We start from the raw sequence: 21059 nt of genomic DNA, 5'->3' as shown, positions 1-21059 counted from the left end.
CACTCCAAGCAACTCAGAGAAAAGGTTATTGAAAGTATAAGTCAATGGGTGGATATTGAACATTCCCCCAGAGTTCAATTACATCTGTGATAAAGAAATAGAAGGAAAATGGCTCATGTGTAAATCTGTCTAGATCATCAAACTGAGTGAGCGTGCAATAAGGACACTAGTGAGAGAGGCTGGCAAGACACCTATGACTTAAGGAGTTACAAGCTTCAGCTGTGGAGGAATTCTTTCCTACCCTTTTTTTTTTTTTTTTTTTTTTTTTTTTTTTTGCAGACTTGTTTTAATTCAGCCACACTAGAGGGTTTTCAAGCATGAAGGTGAAGGCCATGCCACAGCCTCTCAACGAGATTTCAGTCTGGACTTTGACTAGGCCACTCCAAAACCTTCATTTCATCTTTTTTTTTAAGCCATTCAGACGTATACCTGCAGGTGTGTTTAAAATCATTGTCTTGTTGCACAAGTGCTCTTGAGCTTGAGGCCACAAACTGATGGCCAGATATTCTCCTTCAGAATTTTCTGGTAGAGAGCTGAATTTATTCTTCCATCAATCACAGCAAGTTGTCCAGGTCCTGGAGAAGCAAACCAGCCCCAGACCATCACACTACCACCCCTGTGTTTGACTGCTGGTGTGTTCTTTTTGTGAAATCCTTTTTTGCCAGTTTTATGCCAGATGTAACAGGATAAACACCTTCCAAAAGTGCGGTCAGTCCACAGAATATTACTCCAAAAGTCTTGGGGATCTTCAAGATGTTTCATGGCAAATGTGATACGAGCCTTTGTGTTCTTTTTGGTCAGCAGTAGTTTTGACCTTGGAACTCCCATGGATGCCATTTTTTCCCAGTCACTTTTTTTCTGTTGACTCATGAACATTGACCATAACTGTGTCAAATGAGACTTGAAGGTCTTTGGATGTTGTTCTGAGTTCTTTTGTGACCTCTTGGATAAGTCGTTGATGTGCTCATGGAGTATTTTAAGTAGATCAACCACTCCTCAGAAGGTTCACCACTGTTCCAAGTTTTCTCCATTTGTAGATAATGGCTCTCACTGTGATTTGCTTGGGCCTCAAAGCCTCAGAAATAGCTTTGCAACCCTTTGCAGACTGATAGATATCAATCACTTTGTCTCTCATCTGATCTTGAATTTCTTTAGATTGTGGCATGATGTGTTGCTTTTTGAGATTTGTTAGCCTACTTCACTTTGTCTGACAGTTTCTATTTAAGTGATTTCTTGATTCAACAGACCTGGAAGTAATCAGGCCTGGGTGTGACTAGTGAAATTAAACTCAACTCTTCAGAGAATGTGGTTAAAATGTCTTACAAATCGAGTGTATACCGGTAGTTCAGGCTAGCCATGGAGTCAAGGGTTAATATTCTTAAGATCAGCTGATCTCACACAAGCCATCATCAGCTGACGACCAGCTGATTTGCTCTAAGCATGTTTATTGCTCTGATGCTGCCATATTTAAACTGCTCATGCCTGACTATGCTCTGCCGCTCTCTCTGCAAGCTGCATTTGCAACCCTCCTCCACCCCAGCTCCTCCTTTATTCTGCTTCTGACTTAATCAGTGTCTTTCAGTTGTCATTAATGCCTGCTCTGCTCTGCTGCCTCTCTCCCTGCCTTATGCTTTCCTCATCGGCATAGGAAGAGCAAGAACGTGTGCTGCCCCTGTTTGATGCCTTCCGCATAGGGCAGGGTGATCCCAGAACAGCAACACCACCCAATATAAATAACAGCAATAAATGCTAATTAATAACTGCTAATAAAGAAACATTTATAGCTTCAAATCATTTTCACAATGGGACAGCTAAGTTTGGGTGGCTTTTTTCCCTTATAAATGAAATAATTTTAAAACTACATTTTGTAGTTTGTTATGTTTGTCTAAGAACATGTTTCCTGAGCTCAAACATGTAAGTATGGCAAATATGCAAAACATACAAAATCAGGAAGGGGGAAATTTCCCAGCACTGTATCAGTGTCCTTTGGTCCACCCCAGTCAAAAAGTCTGCACCCTGCAGCTCAGTGCATTCATCTTTACTGCGAACTGCAGACTGGTGTTACCATGTAGGAGGAGCTAACTCTCAACTGGTTCATCCCTTGATGTGTTATCGAATTCATCATTTTAGTAATAACACAGTGACAAAGCCGTGCACTCTGTGCTTTAGTAAAGGTCAGCTTGCACAGCAACAACTGCAGCATCCCTCCGGGTTTCTGACAGTGATCAAAGACTCCAAAGAAAGCCACAGATATGAGCTCCATGCATTCTGTGCGTGCCTTTTCTCTATGGAGAGGGCACACTGGGTTTGCTGCTGTTCCACTAATTGTGAATTTTTTTCTCTTCACCTCATGGACTGACCCTATCTAAAGGGAAATAAAGCTGCAATCAGGGATCACACAGGATGATTGCCACTGTCACCTACAGTTTGAAGCTCATTCAAAAATCCACACTGAGCTGTGTGTTTTTATATCACATTAAAATACCTAAAGTATGAATATCCATGAATTAATATGAGAGAGGATAGGTTAGCTTTATTTTTATTGCTGCCAATGCTCTTTTATTATTAAGTTGAGTCTTCATAATGACACTTTTGGCTCTAATTTTCATATCCTCAAGGAGGAAACTTCCAAAAAAGATTGTCAGTGTCTCATGAATTTCAATCAGGAGTAAAAAGCAGGACTGCAAAGAAGAACAAAAACTCATTAGATTTACTTGCATTAAATCCCTGCAGCATCCATCAGTTTCACATCTGACTGTAATGATCCACTGATTTCTTAATTATGGATAATTTTGATCCTGCAGCACAAAGCCCTCTCCATTACTCAGGCATACCTTCACCAAAGCTTTAGGGAGCAGGATGACTGCAGCGATTAGGATCAGAATGTGATGTTTTATTTATCTGCAGACATATTTTTGCAGCTTATTATGTCTCTTTTAAAGTACTCAATAACAGAAGTGTAAAGGGGAATATGATGATCTTGCTGTGTTGTGCCACAGTTCAATGCATATATGCATGGCACCACAACTGAGAGCTAAACAGACAGCGGTGTCTGCATTCATCCGCAGTGTGCAGCAAAGTGAAAATGTCCTGTGACTGCTCTCTTTCATTTAAATGCAATATTGCATATGCAATATCACAGTATGCTGATTCAGTATTCACATCGACTCCTTTTCCTCTCTGAGCACTGATAAAGGAAATAAATATAAAGTTTTGATGGAATTTCACAGGGGAACTGCAGCATTCCTAAACACCTCAATCATATTGTAATATCTCATTTTATGGAGCGATTTGACTCAGAGGAAAAAAAGTAACTGCAGGGAAGCTGTACTAGACAGACTGGGTTTAATTAGCCATGGGAGACATGTAAATGTATTCAAGTAGAGGCTAACACTAAAGGCTCTGCAGGCTGATGAAGGAGGTTTATCCAATGTGAACAGCTGGATGTCTGCAGGGGACGTCAGCCTGATAGTTGTGAATGCTGATGTGACAGGAAAGGGGAGAGTCACAGCACACAGCATTGTACATATCTATTCTTTCTGCTGCAGTGTGGGGATGACTTATGACCACAATAAGAGAAGCATTAAGGCTGGGGCCAATCCACTGTAAAATTGTGAGTAATGACAAATTTAAGAGATGGAAAACTGAACAAAAAGAAGAGGGCACTGGGCTGTGTCAACTCTTGACTGCACATCCGAGTGTGCCATTGTGCACGCTCTGCCTGCAACATTTCAATATCCTGTTTGCTTCTCCTTCCCTGCTGAACGAAGATCATCTGATGATAAAGTCACACAAAGCTGAATGATTATACACCGAGGAAAGGCACAACAGGGGCCCCACGCAGTGTAAAACAGCAGCATCAACTATCCATCAATCTTATTTTTTTTCCCCACCATTTGTGCCACTTGCGCGTCACTGAGTGCGCACGGAGCCCTGCCTGAGAGGAGAGGCTGTACGCTCACCCCCTTATTCAACAGGCACTGAGGATACTTACATCAACAGTTTCAGCGCGTTTTATTCCTTATCTAGGCTTTAAAGTGTGTAGTGTTTGTGGGACTGCTCAGTGGAAGGGACGCGCGTCTTTTTTTAAGAGATGGTGTTGCGTTGAATTTGCGCGGTATGGTGCGTATACGCACATTTTCTCACACAATTCTACTTGTGCCCCACAGCAAATTAGACCTAACTCATTAAGACGGGCGAGCTTTCTTAGACTGGGGGATAAGGAGGAGAAGAGGATGGCTGCTCCACATAACGGATCCAACATAACGGCGAACTACACCAACCCGTTTGTGCAGCCGCCGTGGCGCGTGGCTCTCTGGTCCGTAGCCTACAGCGCGGTGCTGGCTGTGGCTGTGTTTGGAAACCTCATCGTAATATGGATCATCCTCGCGCACAAGCGCATGAGAACTGTGACGAATTACTTTCTCCTAAACTTGGCGTTTTCAGACGCGTCCATGGCCGCATTCAACACTTTGATAAACTTTGTTTACGCCACACACGGGGAGTGGTACTTCGGAGAGGCGTACTGCAAATTCCACAACTTCTTCCCGGTGACATCTGTGTTCGCGAGCATCTACTCCATGACTGCGATAGCTGTGGACAGGTACTGAATACTGTAAAATAATATTTATAATCTTCTCTGTTTCCTTTCATCCACCTTTCCCTGTTGGTCATCAGTTAAACGTGTGCGTAAAATGTGTTCACCTGCTGTCATGTGGCCATGAGTCACACTAAGGCAGTGTGCGTCTATGAGCAAATTTGTCTGCATTTTTATGAATGAATGACCAGTTTGTTTGCGCACTGAAGAAAGGGAGAAATTATGATACTACCACTGACTTTGTAATTACTTTTCTTTGTCCTCAAGGCAGTTCTATAGTGAAAGAAGCAGTTAAATACATCAATATTCAAATATTTAGACTTGAAAAATGTTCTGACAACCAAACACTGATATCTCAAGGGCTCTTGAATAGCTAATTTGTCAAACTGGTTGAAAAAACACTACAAAAAACCCTCAAATAAGCGAGTTCACTTCTTTATCTGGTTATGAATCAGGATGGGATAACCGACCCAAAGCAAACAAACCATCAGGATTAACACAACATTAGTTTATCTTTACAGTCAGTCAATACTGTCAAGGGGGATGGATGTCAGACTTGGTAATTAAAAACGTAGAACAAAAATCATTAAGATTTATAATTACCCACACCGGAAAAAAAAAAATCCCATCAGGATTAACACTCAGCATTCCTTTATATATGTTTTTAGTCAATATTGCCAAGGGGGATCAATATGAGACTTAGTAATTAAAAACACCCAACACAAACCATTAAGATTTACAATGAGTGGGACATCTGACTGCTAAAACACAGCAGGAGGGCTTTTTCACTGTCAGAGCCAATATATAGACAGGAAATGGACATATACTGGCCAAAGAAGACATATCCTCTGATCCACAGGAGGGAAAAGAGGTGTTATCTGTTCTGACAGACAGACGATTTCTTTCACAGGAGCATAAAAGATTACAAAATACATACATCTGATGTGTTTTGAAGCCCAAAGGAGAAATTGAAATGTTGCAAGTGATGGCAGACAACCTTGGGTGCAGTTCTGTATTCAAAGAATAAATTAATTGTCTCACCTGTAATTTGATATTTCAGTCTCTATATGTTAAAAGGTGCTGCTGGCTGAAACCTCTTGTTTTTTTTCCACTGTTGTGGAAAATTTTAAAGTATGTTTATATCCCTGTCATGCTTTTTAATACAGTCCCCTGCGGTCTAAACAAAATATCTGCTTTGCTTCGGATCAAGCACCAGAGCAGGTTAAACCAGCTCTAAACAACCTTTTCAGAGCAGTCTGATTCACTTTAAATGCAAATTAGCTCCTTCTGACTCCGCCCCTCTCATCCACATAATGAGTAACACATGTGTACAGCTGTGCTGTGTGCTCTTATGGCTGTGGGCGGAGAAGCCAGGTGAGGGGGAAGGTCTTTCTTTGTTTTGAAGTTTATTTCAAACATGTAAAAAGCATAACAATGAAAAAAAAAAAAGGTCATATACCTTCAAAAGACGCATACAAGTTTTGAAGAGGGAGATAAAACAAAACAATTACAAGGACACTTAATGTTCAAGATTACATGTTCAAAAAGGTGTGGGAAGAAGTGCAAACTTATTTAATCCCGTCCCCTTCTTAAAAAATTATAACAGTTCACATTGATTTCAACAATAATATTGTTCTATAGATAAGCTACTTAGAGCAACAACCTTTAAGCTGTGCCAAAAATCTTTCTATTTCAAGATATAACCTCTTATATTAGCTTCTTAGTACAAAAATAGAACTGTTTATCAATCTGTATCAAAAATGATCACCGATAAGTTTATCTGTATCACATAATATTAATAATAATAATAATAATAATAATAATAATATATATATATATATATATATATATATATATATATATATATTACCCCATTCATACATGTTTAAACACCAAAAGAAAATAATTTGGGAATTTAAACTAGTATTTACAGAGAAATGAAATAATGACTCTGTGATGTCACACTGACAGCGGATTCTGAATAAGCGGTCTGAGTTTTAGTTTTTAGGGCAAAGGTGCACCACGAACAAAGGACTAGTCTGGCTTATTTCACATTTGTGAGTTAAGAGGTACTGCAAATCTCAGATACATGTGCAAATACACTAAAAGGTCGCTTTTTTCATGATGTATCCTTTAATTTTACCACAACAAAACGTAACACAGCAAAAGGAACCTAATCAGCGTATTGCATAGCTCCTGTGAGGAACTTTTAACAGCAGTGATACAATGTGGAAATTTTCACATCTGGATTGTTGGAGAAGATGTTCCAAAACAACAGGGCACCACCTTGTTGGCACAGTTGGACATGAGAACCCTACTATTGAACTTTGTTTGGGAGATCCTAGCCCAGATCATTTGGGAAAGCAATCAAGGCCTGCTTACTTTTTTGTCTGCAGAGCATCACAGGACTCATCAGCTAGTTCAACAACTCATTCAGAACATAGATTGTTATCCAGCTTGTTGTACCAGAGGGGAATTTGTCCCTTTTTATTGCTAGAACCTCCACTTTCAGCAAGCTGGGCTTTATTTTTACATCCTGCTGTCAGAGCGTAACACGTGCTGCAGTTTAAAGAGTGACCATGTCAGTTGGTGGCCTTGTCCATGATGCCGTAGTTACAACAAATGTTGAAAGAACACCTATAAATACTTTTTGTTAATTTGTTCATTATAACATTTAAACTATCTCATCAGACATGTAAACTAAACAAAGAAACATTTACAAGGAACTTCTTGTAACACCAGTCAGCATCGTTTGTTTGCTTCTGTGTATTTGTGCATGATGTCAAACGTGGTTGTGACATAAGGCTCATTGTGTGGCCTGCTTTAGACTATTGCAATGTCACTACAAAATCACCCAGAGGGAAATTTTACAATTTCTAGTTTTATCATCTGAACAAAGTCAATCAGAATAAAGGAAATGAGCTATATGCATGAAAGCTATGAACTACGAACGACGGACTATGAACTACAAAAGCAAAAAGTAGACCATCAGGATTAAAACTGGATGTCTACAGTGCCTATAAAAGTATTCACCCCCTTGATTGCTTTACCCTTTCATTGATTTGATAAATCAATCATGGTTAGCATAATTTAATTGGCTTTTGTGACAAAAAAGGCTGTAATCACAGCACTGAGTCTGTGTGGGTGGGTCTCAATCAGGCTTGCACATCTGGACACTGCAATTTACACCATTCTTCTTTGCAAAACTGCTCAAACTCGGGCCCGAACAGCTGGTTATCGTCACGAATTCTCTGTCTTATTGATGTCTGGGCTTTGACTTGGCTGCTCAAGGATATTCACTTTGTTGTCTTTAAACCATTCTGTGTTTTCGTTGTATGCTTTGTATCATTGTCTTGCTGGAAAATAAATCTTCTCCCAAGACTTTGTTCGCTAGCAGACTGAACAAGATTGTCCTCCTGGATTTTCCTATATTTTGCCGCATTCACTTTCTCCTCTACCTTACAAGGGCCGGCTGCTGAGAAGCATCCCCACAGCATGATGCTGCCACTATGCTTCACAGTGTGTGGGGTGTGTTTGTGGTGATGTGCAGTGTTTGGTGTCCACCAAAAATAGTGTCTTGTCTTGTAATGGCCAAAAAGCACCATTTTGGTCTCATCAAACCAAAGAACTTTGTTCTTCTTGACCATGGAGTCTCTCATGTGCCGTTTGGAGAACTCTAGTTGAGATTTAATGGGATTTTTCTTCAACAGTGCTACTCTCCCTGTGTAACAGTTGTGTGCAGAGTCTCTCCCATCTCAGCTGCTGAAGCTAGTCTAGTCGGTGTCTTGGTGGCCTCTCTCACTAGTCTCCTTGCATGGTCGCTCAGTTAATGAAGATGGGCAGATCTAGGCAGACTTACACGTGCCATATTTCTTCCATTTCTTGATGATGGATTTAACTGAACTCTGGGGGATGTTCAGTGCCTTGAAAATGTTTTTGTATCCATCTCCCGACTTATACTTTTCAATATCCTTTTCCCAAAGTTGCTTGGAGTGTTCTTTTGTCTTCATGGTGTAATGATAGCCAGGAATACTGATTAACCAGTGAGTTCTTGTAATTTTTTTTGTTAATATCCATATATATTGACCGTGATTGATGTATAAAACCAATCAAAAAGTAAAGCATCGAAGGGGTGAATACTTTTTATACGCACTGTATAGTTGTTTTAAATTTTAGTATATGTTGCTGCTGTAAGATACCATGTTTTAATGTATGTAGACAGATTTGCAGTGAGTAATTTTTGACTTCTAAAACTGACAGGAGGGCAGGTTTGTTGGAAATACTACTCGTATCAAGTGTACAAAAAATGAGATCTCCTTGTCCACAGAGGGTGCTAATACTGGTACAAAGTTAAAGTCTTAAATTTTTCCTTTGGGAAAACTTGGTTAAAGCATCTGATGCTGCAGCTTTGTTGCTAACTCATTCACAGTCTGCATCAGTTTGATGTGGATTGAAGTTATGGCATCGTATGTGGGGTTTGTTTGCACGTTATCTCATCAGAATTCCCCGCTGATATACGTTAATTCAAGCTCCCAGAGGAAGAGGGAGGTAATGACTTGTTTGCTATATGCATTATCATACAGGCAGCATCCCAGCAGGATGACTCACAGCTCATACGCACTCTAAAGGCTTCTTCCACACATTTATTTTTAATTTTCACTCCCAATAATACAGAAATAGAAGCGGTTGTTATGAAGTCTTCTAACCATTGACTGATGATTTGTGTGCAAGCACTAAAGAAATACACCCCGCCCTGTTTAATGTCTGACGTGATCATCAGATGATGTATTCCCTCTGCTTTTTTACACCTGTTTCTTTCTTTCTTTCTGTCCTCATGGCTCTTTTTTTCTCCTGCTTGCTCCTATGGTTTTGCAGTAATCTTATGAGACATCGCTATCAGCTGGGTTTTGATACCGATCAGTGGACCGTCCAACGTCATAATGTTGGAATAAAGGGATTAGACTGATGAGGGGGGCCGTCACAAGCCAAGCATAATGAAAACAGAGAGCCTGGAGATGCAGCATGCAGTAACAGCATGTGTCACTGAGCGTTGCGGTACTGTGTGAGGTGTTTTTTTCTTCCTCCACCAGCTCCCCTCGACACTAAAGGGAATGCTGCATGTCCTGAGGCCCTGCTCTTTCTCTTTAAACCTTCTCCCCAGCTGCCATGCATTTGTATACATGGTCTGCAGCGTCCATTCGATTTTGTCAGCTGTGTACAGAGAGAGGGAACATTGGCTTGACCTACATGGTGTAGATGCAACCTCAGGTCATGCTGTTTCCTAACCCCAGTAAGCTGCTGTCTCCGCTCTGATGTCTTCAAATGGCATGAGGCCACAGTTCGTGATCCTCTGTGAGTTTGTCCTTCCTGCCCGCTCTCTGTGCTGCTAGGCATGCTTCCTCAGGCACTGCATTTAAGTAGATGCAGGTTGCTGTGTGAAAGGTAACAGGCCAAGCTTTTAAAGCTTTTTATCGTAACAAGGCAGGGGTCTCTTTTTGTCCATTCCGCACATCTCTTGTGTTGAAGCTGTGGATGTGGATAATATAATCAGTTCCTTCACCTGGAGTGATGCATATAGAAACTCTATCATGTGCTGGCAGAACCAGAGGAGTAGAAAACACCTCCAGGAGAATTACAACTGCTATTTTCTGGTCCAATTTATACTCCTGTTTTTGTGATGCCTTCCTGGAGATTTGTGCCTCTACCTCAATGCAGTATAGGTTAATGGAATTGCACTCTTGTGCCAACAGCATTGAAAGATTACTTCTTAAAAATTCAGCGACAGAATGTCGTATCAGAGAAAATGCTCCTCTTGCTCTGGATAATTCATGGTCTTTGCTGCTCAAGTTTTCATTTACACTTCGCCCAGGAGACAAATAGAGTGTAAAAAAAGTGCTGACCAAGACTGGTGTGAGGCATCCAGTGTTCTTTAGATTGTTCCTGGAAAGAGTTTAAGTGCCTGATTCAGGAAAGGATTGTGTGGCTGTCACATTCCCTAAACCTTCACAAGTGAGTCAAAAAGACACCGTGAAGTCCATAAAACAAACGTTTTAAAGCTTCCCTAACACAGTGGAAGAGGGGACAGCACCTCTGTGCAGTACTGCTGTATTTAAACAAACCCTTATATAGTAATTTATGGAAAAATCAGCCTCTGTTTGCAAATTTTTGCAAAAAATGTTAGATTTGCAAACAATAGCATAAAACAGCCACATGAACACAGGGTGCAAAAGTTACCGTCTGATGCACCCAAGTACAAACTATACAATGATCACCGACGTTTTATGATTTAAAAGTATATTTTCTGTTAGCGATGTCTGTTAATGGGGCACAGGTGGCCTTGTGGTGTAAGGTGTGACCCATGTACACAGGTGGCCCAGGTTCAAATCTGGCCTGTTGCTTCTTTTCAAGTCACATGGTCACTGCATGCTATAACATGGGTCTATGACATTTAAAGGGATATTTCTCTACTTTTGAAGTTGGTCTATAGAGGTACTTGGCAATAGTGGTGACATTTGTCTCCAGTGATTTCAGTGAAATCAGTCCTCAAACAGGACTGTAGATGTAGGCTATAGAGTGTTGCAGGCATGTATACTTTTTTTTTTTTTTTTTTTTTTTGGTACATTTAGGTAAAAATTTACTGAAAACCAACACTGGCTCAGTTGTATGCCATATCAGAATTTTTTGAACTGCATACCATCCAACTTAAAAAATACAGAAATTTCCCTTTAAAAGATGACAGAGATGATAGACCATATTATTTTTAATGTCCTTGTCAGAGAGTAGTTGCTGGCTGTTCTGTTTGTTCTAACCCCAGGTAGTAGTGTATGATGTTTCTGAAGTACACTAAATTGCTTTCGTTTAGTACCCTTAGCAGACATGTTGGATCAGGCTTCCTCTTACCAGAGGGACTATAGAATCCATAATGAGCCTCAACACACAGCTATTGCTAACAGTGCCGCTTATGAGCCAAACAGCCCCCTGCTGCAACAGTACACCGGGGAAGTTGGAAACAGAGCACAGAGAAAAGTACCAGCAGAAGGGGTTTTTTTTTCTGATCAAACTGGCAGTTGAAAATATAGCTAGGATGAAATAAAGTTTGTTTAAAAATACTTATTTTTGACATTTTAAATCATTTTAGAATTTTAGAAATTGATATTTTGCAGTTCTGACATAAATCACGTCTTTCCCCACCTCCTCTGATCATTAGCACTAAATGCTTTGTGAGTTAGACCTTAGAGCAGATAGCCAGAGCAAAATAGTGGTACTGTTCACTATTAGTCTTGTTGAAAAACATCAGCCATCATCAGTGTCTATCTGTTGTGCCCAGTCAATTTAATGCTTGTATTTAGTAAACGTATGTATTGAGTAAAAGACAAGCTCTTTTACTCAGCAGATAAAGCAACTTTATGGACAAATTATGATTTGTCTTCATGGTCAAAAACTAGAGAAATGATGACAGTGTGAGTCTTACAACAAAAAATGTATTGGAAAAAAACATTGCATCAGTACTGGCTATCTCTACTTTTTTATTTCAGTCACTGGCTTTAACTTTCTCAGCTGGTGCATATTAGCCTTATTCCATCCTTAAAGAATCTTTGATGTATTCAAAGAATAATGTTTCAAACTGGATCTGAAATTTCATGAGGGGTCTGGCTGCAGACCATAGACCTGAGACTTCCCCTCTAGCAGACCATGACTGTGAGACACTGCCTGTCTCAAAACAGAAGTGACGAAATTTAATTTTAATTTTTAAGGTACTTTTTATTCAACTTTATTCAAAACAGCATCCAGTGTCTGGCTGTTAATTTGTGAAATAACAACATTGCAAACATTACAGACAAAGCAACATTTCATAGATAAAACAGAAAAAAAGTCAGAGGTCTCATCTATTATTAAATACGTATAGAACCTTTTTAGAAGTAGTCATGCAAACGGTGGCTCGCTTTAGCTTTGCAAGCTTGAAACAAAGCCAGTTTTGCTATGTTAACTACATAGCTGAGGTTAGTACTTAAGCCAATATAGCTAGGAATGGGAATTGAGTACCAGTTCCAGTTGAGAACTGGGTCCAGTTGGTTCAGTCAATCAATATAATTTAAATTTAAATTTTCTTAACAATTCCCTTATCAATGCCTTTTATCTTAGTTTTATCTTTTAAAGAAAATAAGCAGCAGCAATGTATTATAATTAAAATTCTAAGACTGAAGTTCCAGAGAGCAGTTTGTTTTAACTGAGACATTTCTAACAAAAAAGATCATTTTTGTGTATTTTAGCATGTTCTCTTCCCAAACCAGAGCATGTGAGCGGAGCGGGAGCGAGTGGGGAGCGCGAGCGGAAGGATTTTGGCCAGAGCGCGGAGCGGTTTTTTCAAAAAAGCTGGACCGGCACCTTATCTTGCACTCCATCCCGCTCCAATTTCGCTCCGGTACCGCTCACACCATGCGTCTGAAGCATGTCTCACCCAGAATGCATCTGCAAGAATTTGTATCCGTGAAGCATCCAGTGTTGGTTTCACTGCTCCTGCAGAGAGAAAGCGACATCCAGCATGTCAGACTGGGCTTTCCGCCGGAATAATCCGAGAGACTTGAGATGCCTGCAGTGTTGATATACTAATATTAACATCATCGTCATTTTTTAAAAACATCAGTATTTCCCAGTGTCTGAAACCGAGAAGATGGTAATGGTAATGCGCTTCCGTGTTTTCGATGAGTGAGCGGTGAGTGATTGGAGTGGAGTGGGTAGAAATTTGAGTGGAAGGTGGAGCGATAATGAGCGGAGCGGCGTGAATCCCCTCTGAGCGGACGAGCGGGCGCAAGGAACAGCTCTGTGAGTGAGGAGCGGGAAATCTCATCGCTCCACTCTGCTCACATGCTCTGTCCCAAACACTTGATATTAAACATTTTCAGTTATCAAAATGGTTTATAATAGCCAGTAGATGCTTGTCATTGACATCCCTAAATGTAGCTACGTTAGCTTTAGCAACATGATCTTAAGCAGGTGCAGCAAAAGCTAATGCAGTTTTGTAGCTATGTAGGTATCATAGCTACAAAACTACATAAGATTTAGCACATGTAGTATAAGCTAATGTAGCTTCTTTAGTTTCAGTTACATCAGCTATGTAAGCTGTGTTACCTATGTAGCATACATAGCTAATGTAGCTAACAGTGTTTTCATGGAAGACAAGCTTTTTTTTTTTTCAGGTAAGCAAACTGTTTACTCAGCTTTATCACTCATTCTGTGTTTGTTGTGTTACTTTAGAAAACTGATCCTGGTAGCATTTTTACTTCACAGTGAAGGGAGGTGAGTTTAGCTGCAACATTAAACTCCCTCGCCTTGTCGTCAAATCAGCTCTCACTTTCAGCTGTTTGCATAATGTTTGACTTCTGCAGTGGGGAGTCTCATCTGAGGCAATCTCTGCTTGTCAAACACCAGGCTGTGATAATGTGAGGGTTAAGCTGATGTTGAAACAACATCACAGCGAGCTTTTCAAGCAGTATGCTATCCAGGTGAAGTTTTTGCAGCTCAAGGCAATATAGACTCCAAGGTTGAGCAAAAAAAAAAAAAAACATGATTTATTCATGATCTGCCATGAACGTGTCCTGCTGATGCTTCTGTGATTGTACTTTGAAGTGTAATCCTGTTATTATTAAAGTGTTTCTGGTGTTGCATCATGCTGATTGTTGAGCTGTTAAAAGTTGTTAGATCAGCCACCCTTCTACGAGGTCATGGGATACCAGATAACTCCAGTCTGCTGCTGTGGCACAAACCTGATTGGATGTCTAACAAACTGTTCACTTAAAAGGCCCATGAGACACTGGAAATAAATGCCAAGCAGTAAAGGGTGAATAGATGGGGCATCTTTATTCATCGGAGAGTTTCAGTCTCTGATTTGCAAGGAGAGGGGCCAATTCTTTACTTTCTCGTGAAGAGTGAATTAGTGGCTAGAAATCTTTTGTTTCAAGCAATTCAAAATGATGCAGCATCCTCTGCTGCATTCATGTTCGACAGTAATCTGCTGCCACTGCAGAGTGTTTCATTGTGCAGCTCAAGCTAAATCTCATCAGAGCCAGTGTTTGAAGTGAATCATCCATCATTTCACTGAAAATCAAACACTGTGGCATAATTGGACTCTTACAGGCTGACCTGCAGAAAATTTAGTTCTGTTAAGATAAAAAGCTAGTATTCACTCTGCTTTTAAGGTTGTGTGTCCCTAACTCTTAAGGTTACTTTGCTTATTCTACTTAAATTTTTTTTTAATGTTGTTTTAACGTTGCAAAAGCAGATTCTGTGTTTCTCACTGGCAAATCCACCTTGCAAAGCTCCCGTCTGAACCATCTGAGTTCAGTTAGAAAGTGCCAGGACCAATCAGCGTCGAGGGAGCAGTACTTTCGGGCACGAGTTGTGATGTAAGCAAGCTGCCAATTACAGCGGAAGGGATTAGCGTGGATCCTTCTATAGTGTCTGTTTTATCAGAACTTGACAACATTTCAATATGTCCACAGTCTCCATGGTTCGCATTATGCAGTTCTCTATGGAGTTTACTCCTCGGTAGGGGCGCACCTCAGTTTGGGGCTATGACATCATGTGTTTTGTTACTCTGACTGGCCCGTGAAGTTGTGACAGACAGAAAATTCATCCCATCACCCTCCGAGTGTTTTTACAAAGGCTCTGCCCGTTCCCAAACACAGTCTATGGAAGGTTTACCAGATGGATGTGTGAAACATATCCATCTGGCATGTCAGGTCACTGTTGTTTACTATTCCTGCGTGAACTCACACACAGTAAAAACTGCAGTGTTGATATGTCAGTGTTAAAAATTTCAGAGTTGATTTAACCCTCAAAGTGTAATTTTGACTCCACTCTGAAGGAAATGGCCTTCAGTGTTAAGGCCTTTGCACACCAAGTCTGCTTTATTCGTTTGAATTTTTTGCACATTAACAAAGAATCAATCTCATGTTGTTTAAATCATGTTTGCAAACTGATGCTGCAACTTTTGTCCATCATTCCAAGTCAATGGAAAGGTGGTTGATTATTTAAAACAGCACCTGCTGCTTCCTTCTCGGCTCCCACTTCTCTCTCCCTCTTTTGCACCAAAACCTGACTTTAAACACCATGGTTTGCCTGTGATTATGTGGATGTCAACAATGAAAATGTAACAGAGAAGGTCATAAATTTGTGTGTTCTCACAGCCACCTAACAGCTCTCCATCTCTCAACCTTGGCACAGCTTTGACATATGAGCTGGTGCCTTATGAAGCTCTGTGTCAGGATAGTTGGTTCCAAGGGAGTGACAGAGCCATAGGCAATTTGCAAATTCTATGAATTCTCATAGTGAAAATAAATAAAACGTAACGGCTCAGTATGCAATGTTTGAGTGTGTGACTTTTTTTTTTTTTGGATTATGAATTTGAAAAAATCCTGAAAATCAAAGACTGTGTGCAAGAGTAATTTGACAGTAACTCTAACTCTGTAGAAAGCCAACTGATCTAAGCTCTGTCCACTGTCATTTCAAAATCTTGGGATAAGCAGGCAGAGCTTTCCCAACATGCCGTTTGGCAGAGTGATGTGTTTTACACAAGCTGCAACCTTTGGTCCTGAAAAACTAGTAGACTTGTTTTGACTATTCTAAATATAGATTTACGTTTTCTACTAGGTAATTATACCACTAAGAACATCCTAACTAGTTCAGTTACACACAGACTGTCTCCTGTTAGACAGCGGTGTGTTCATGGTCTACCGCAATCTGTAGGATGGATTTGGATCCGTCACTTGGATCGGTGCCGTCAGTCAGATATCTGATCTATTAATTACATCCATATCGGACCCGATACCGATATTGGATCGGATCGGTCCCATCCCTAGTTTCTGGTGAACTGTTGTAGTTTTCGGTGATAAACACTATTGCACCATGAGTGAAGTTATTCTCTGAGTTATTGACATCCCACCTGTGGTGTTGGCAGAGTAGATCTGTGAAGACAGTTGGTTACTGTGTGAGTGAGCACCTTACAACAAAGAGCATAGTACAGTATAAGAGACTTTGCAATGTACATGGTACTGTTATGTTCAATACCACAATAGAACATCTCCAGTAAATTTGAATTGATAATTTAGTGTTTAAAGAACTCTTAAATGTATCAGAAATAACTGTTAGAAATTTAACACTCATTAACCCAGAACCCATGATAAGTAAAGTCAGGGAAAGTGTTTAATTTCACACAATGGGAAATGAATTAACACTGATGATGTTGCAGTGTAGAGTTGATTAAATTATCAGCACTTACTGAGAGTATTTTTCATGCTCTTCAGTGTTTCAGGGTGGGACCTACTGTTTACACTCAGAATAAATAAATTCAACTCTTTAAAGACCTTGTAAAGTGAAAATAAATCTGTATTTAGGTTTGTTGTATGACAGGTCACTATTTTATGAACCCCCAGGTCAAATTTCAGTCAAATAAAACAGCTCTAAGTTTATGAAATTAAGCTCCAAAATTGAGAAAAATGAGGCAGTAAAATCTGCTCCAGGATGGTGTGGGCGTGTCTGCTGAATGAGCTGAAGCCACGCCCACTCAGGAGAAATACGATCCTCTCAGATTTAGAAAAATTCTAATCAGAGCACAGCTGTCTGACTCTGTGCCAGAGAAGAGAAAAAGCCTGTTTTCTGTCTTTAATCTCTGTTCTGATGCTTTATGATCCATAGAACACTGTAGCTGATAGATTTGGTAAATTTACCTCACAATGAACAGAAAAAACAGCATTTAACTGACTGTTAACTTTCAATAAAGGCAGTGACATCAGCTTACAAAGAATGGACTGAAATGAACTGCTCTGTGATTTTATATTGTAGTGTTAGAGGGGCGGGGTCATTCTCCACTATGGGCTCATGATGTTATGAGCCCACATTTTAGCCCCGCCCACATCATACCCAGCCAGGAAAGAGGGGAAAAACTTGCTAAAGGTCTCAATCCAGAATTCAGTCACATGTAGATCTCAGTGTTTTCACATGTTTACAGCAACCATATTCCAACATATGTAGAGTAGTGAGACAAAAACTTTGAATTTCACTTTACAGGGTCTTTAAGTGTTACTTCAGCATGGCAAAATGTACTGTGTAACTGTTTGGTAATCTTGTGATCTCTAATCTCCAGTTACTGAGGGATGTGTTACACCTTACATCACTCCTAAAATGCATCAAGCCCATACTGACGTGCTTTGTTGAATGGAGCAATCTGCAGCGCAGGCGAAGTATATGGAACTTTAGGGTTAATGAGAAGGTCAAGGGTTTGATCCCCTGCTTCTACAATCACATGTCAATCTGTTCTTGGACAAGACACTTATCTATCTACATGAAGTGTTTCCACTGGATTTAACATGAAAGACTGCAGCATAAAGAAGTCAAAACTGCTACTGCAAACTGCAAGCTGGGCTCTCGCCACACCTGCCACTTTGTTGTTTTTTACTTTTTAATTGCGTCTGGTCTTGTCATCTTTTGTTATTGTTTTGTTTGAGAGCCCCCTGGTGGCAGAATATACTAGCTGTGTGTTTAATATGTAAAACTTTATAAACCAGCTAAATTAAATAAACCCTTTGCATCTACAAAAATAAATAAAAAATAAAATAGTAGAATTATACTGTCATAGAAAGACAGAGAAGTGAAACTCCCTCTGGGTTTGTTGTTTCTAACTCTGTGTTCACATTGATGGCATGGTGCTTTATCGGCTTGGTTATGCTCCCATCAAAAGGTCTAGTATGTTTCATATATTTGTTCTCGTTAACCCTGACCTCTCCAGCCACTAGTCCTGTGATGAAGACAGCCCTGCCAACTCAGAGAACAGAGGCATTATTACAGATTATTACCATTGCAACACTAAAGGAGAACCAAAAACTTTCCAAGGCTTTGGCCGAAGAAACAAGTCAATGACAACCAAATCTACTGTAGAATTAATGTTGTCATTGATGACAGAATATTATTTTCAGATGATTATCAGCACTCCTCTGCCTCTCTCTGTGTCAACAACTCACTGGGATTGGAGGGTAAGGAGGCAGGGGGAGGCAGGAGCTGAGGGATGAAGGAGGTATGCCAAAAGAGAGAATATTTTTATATAACAATCTGCTCTTAAAGTATCACCATAATGCATTTAGATTTTCAGCTTTCCGGAAAGAATCCATGAACAATCTTAAATTGAATGCTGTCAAGGGTTCACTCTTAATTATGTCATTTTATGTAATTTTTTCACCTCTTAACTGCAGGTACATGGCCATCATCCATCCTCTGAAGCCTCGTCTGTCAGCAAAGGCTACCACAGGAGTCATTGTGTGTATCTGGAGTTTGGCCGTCGTTCTGGCCTTCCCTCTCTGCTACTTCTCCACCACTCGAACTCTGCCCCACAGGACCATCTGCTACGTGGCCTGGCCCCGCTTGGCGGATGACTCCTTCATGTGAGAATCCTTTTGTTGCCTATTTAAGAAAGACTTGGATACCATTTGAAAACCAGGAGGGGCAGCTTAGTCGGGTTTTTTTCAGGCCACTGGGAGGCTGATTTTTAATATTAAAACAGAGAAAAAAATTAAATGAGCTCCAGTGGTCCTGTCATACATTCAGAAGGGTGCTGCTGTTAGTATTTGATTTTCTCCTTCAATGTCTACCAGTATACGAACTGGCCAGCCACCTTTTAAAAAAATCTCATTTCGTTTCAGCTGTAGGCTTTAGTAACTTATTCAGCCACTCATTGTGTTGTCCTGAAACCATTCTGTGTAGCTTTTGCTGTATGCGTTGGATCATTGTCTTACTGAAAAATAAATCTTCTCCCAAGCCGTACTTCTCTAGCAGACCGAATGAGATTGTCCTCCAAGATTTTTCTATATTTCGCCACATTAGTTTTCCCCTCTACCTTTACAAGCCTTCCATGGCCGAGAAGCACCCCTGCAGCATGATGCTTCCTCCACCATGCTTCAAAGAGTGGATGATGTGTTTATGGTGATGTGCCAAATTTTCAGTTTTTTTACCATGTACTGTAAAACTTACAAAATATATTTGTAAAACATTTTTGTTTATCTCCCTTTAGCAACAGGAATGTGTGTTTAATGGTCAAGAGCGCAATGTCCTTACTAGATGTATTTTTGGAGTTCCCCCTGGCTTTGAATCATTCGAGACCACACTATTTCAGCATTGGCCAAGAAATTGGTGTGAATAAATGAACAGATAAAAAGCTGAGATGATGTTGTCTGAAAGAGAAAAACATCTTTTATCTTTTAGCCAAGAAGCCATTGTAATTTTTGTTGTTCTTAGTTTTCAAGCATCCATTAAGATATACAAAGAGGCTATCATTCATTGTAGTTGTTACTAAGAGAAAACATTATGAGTCAGTTACATCAATCCCACTACATTTAGCTATTATGCCATTACAGTGACAAAAGAACACCACTAAGAAGATGAAAATACATTCCATAATGATTTCTTCTCATTACATTTGTTCAGTTTGGTCAGAGTTAGAAACAACAAACAGTGGTCAGGTTTGGGTTAATATGAAAACTCTGTCATTGTAAGGCAACCTTCGTGTTTGTGGTCACGATGCTAAACATGTGGTTCGGGTTAAATCAGGCCATGTTAAAAACACACCTGATAAACAAAGTACACTGTTGGCAGGGAGTCAGCATCTATCTCCTGTACTTACGGTCAATGTTTTGTTGACACATCTCTCCATCCTGACCTCCTCTCTGCTGGGACTTTGTTGCTCCGCCATAACCAATGACCTGGCTTCCTCCTCTGAATCCTGTTATGCCTGTTAACTGAAAGTTTTGTTGCTAGGGTTAAGGGCTATTTGTTGGAATATGTTATAGTCACATTCTGCTGAAGTACAGTCTCACATTGTAACAATGTTAACATTGCCATCCTCAGAAAAACCCACAGCGACTCACGTTTGAGTTTTGGCAGTGTTTACAATACCTTAAGGGTGCAGTACGCAGAATTTTTCCCCTGAAATGTCTTCATTATTCAAAAATGACTATACTTTCTTTTAAAACATAGCTTTAGTTAAGTACTTACATTACTTCAGATATGTCATATCGTAAGCGAGGCAAATTCTCAACTCTGTAAAGAGGTAAGCTCTTTCAAATCTGGGGGTTGTGTGGACCCCATCATCAGAGTGTGAAGATGTGTTTTATTTGTGTTTAGCTGTGTTTGGATGTTGCCTGTTGTACTGTGTTCATTGCCTTGGTTATTTTGCTCACATTTCTGATGGATTGTTGTGTTTGATGTGAGACAAATTAGCACCATGAGTGAAGTTATCCAGTGAGTTAGAGATCATGCCTGTGACTTCAGGTGCTCCTTAAGGTTAGAGCATATTCTTCACCAGTATGCATTTTCTTGTGGTTAACTCTCTATTTTGTTCTTGCCAAAGGGGACCCACTTTGCCACAGTTTTGGAGCATTACTTCAGCTCTGTTATATTGGAAAATATTTAACACATT

The 21059-nt window shown here is 40.1% G+C and overlaps 1 protein-coding gene across 1 annotated transcript in view; it reads left to right on the top strand.

The window, feature by feature from the left end:
• Window positions 1–3966: 3966 nt before the first annotated feature.
• Window positions 3967–21059, top strand: part of tacr3a (tachykinin receptor 3a) — a 69023-nt gene continuing 51930 nt past the window's right edge. The window contains exons 1-2 of the mRNA XM_041786228.1: window positions 3967–4603; window positions 18841–19029. Coding sequence (XP_041642162.1) covers window positions 4236–4603; window positions 18841–19029 — 557 coding nt within the window. The 5' untranslated portion in view covers window positions 3967–4235. The remainder of the gene's footprint in view (window positions 4604–18840; window positions 19030–21059) is intronic.

This window comes from Cheilinus undulatus, linkage group 4 (genome assembly GCF_018320785.1).
Source record: "Cheilinus undulatus linkage group 4, ASM1832078v1, whole genome shotgun sequence".
NCBI classification, from domain to species: Eukaryota; Metazoa; Chordata; class Actinopteri; order Labriformes; family Labridae; genus Cheilinus; species Cheilinus undulatus.
Note: the sequence above shows the minus strand (reverse complement) of the source record. Positions and strands in the feature narration are given on the sequence as shown.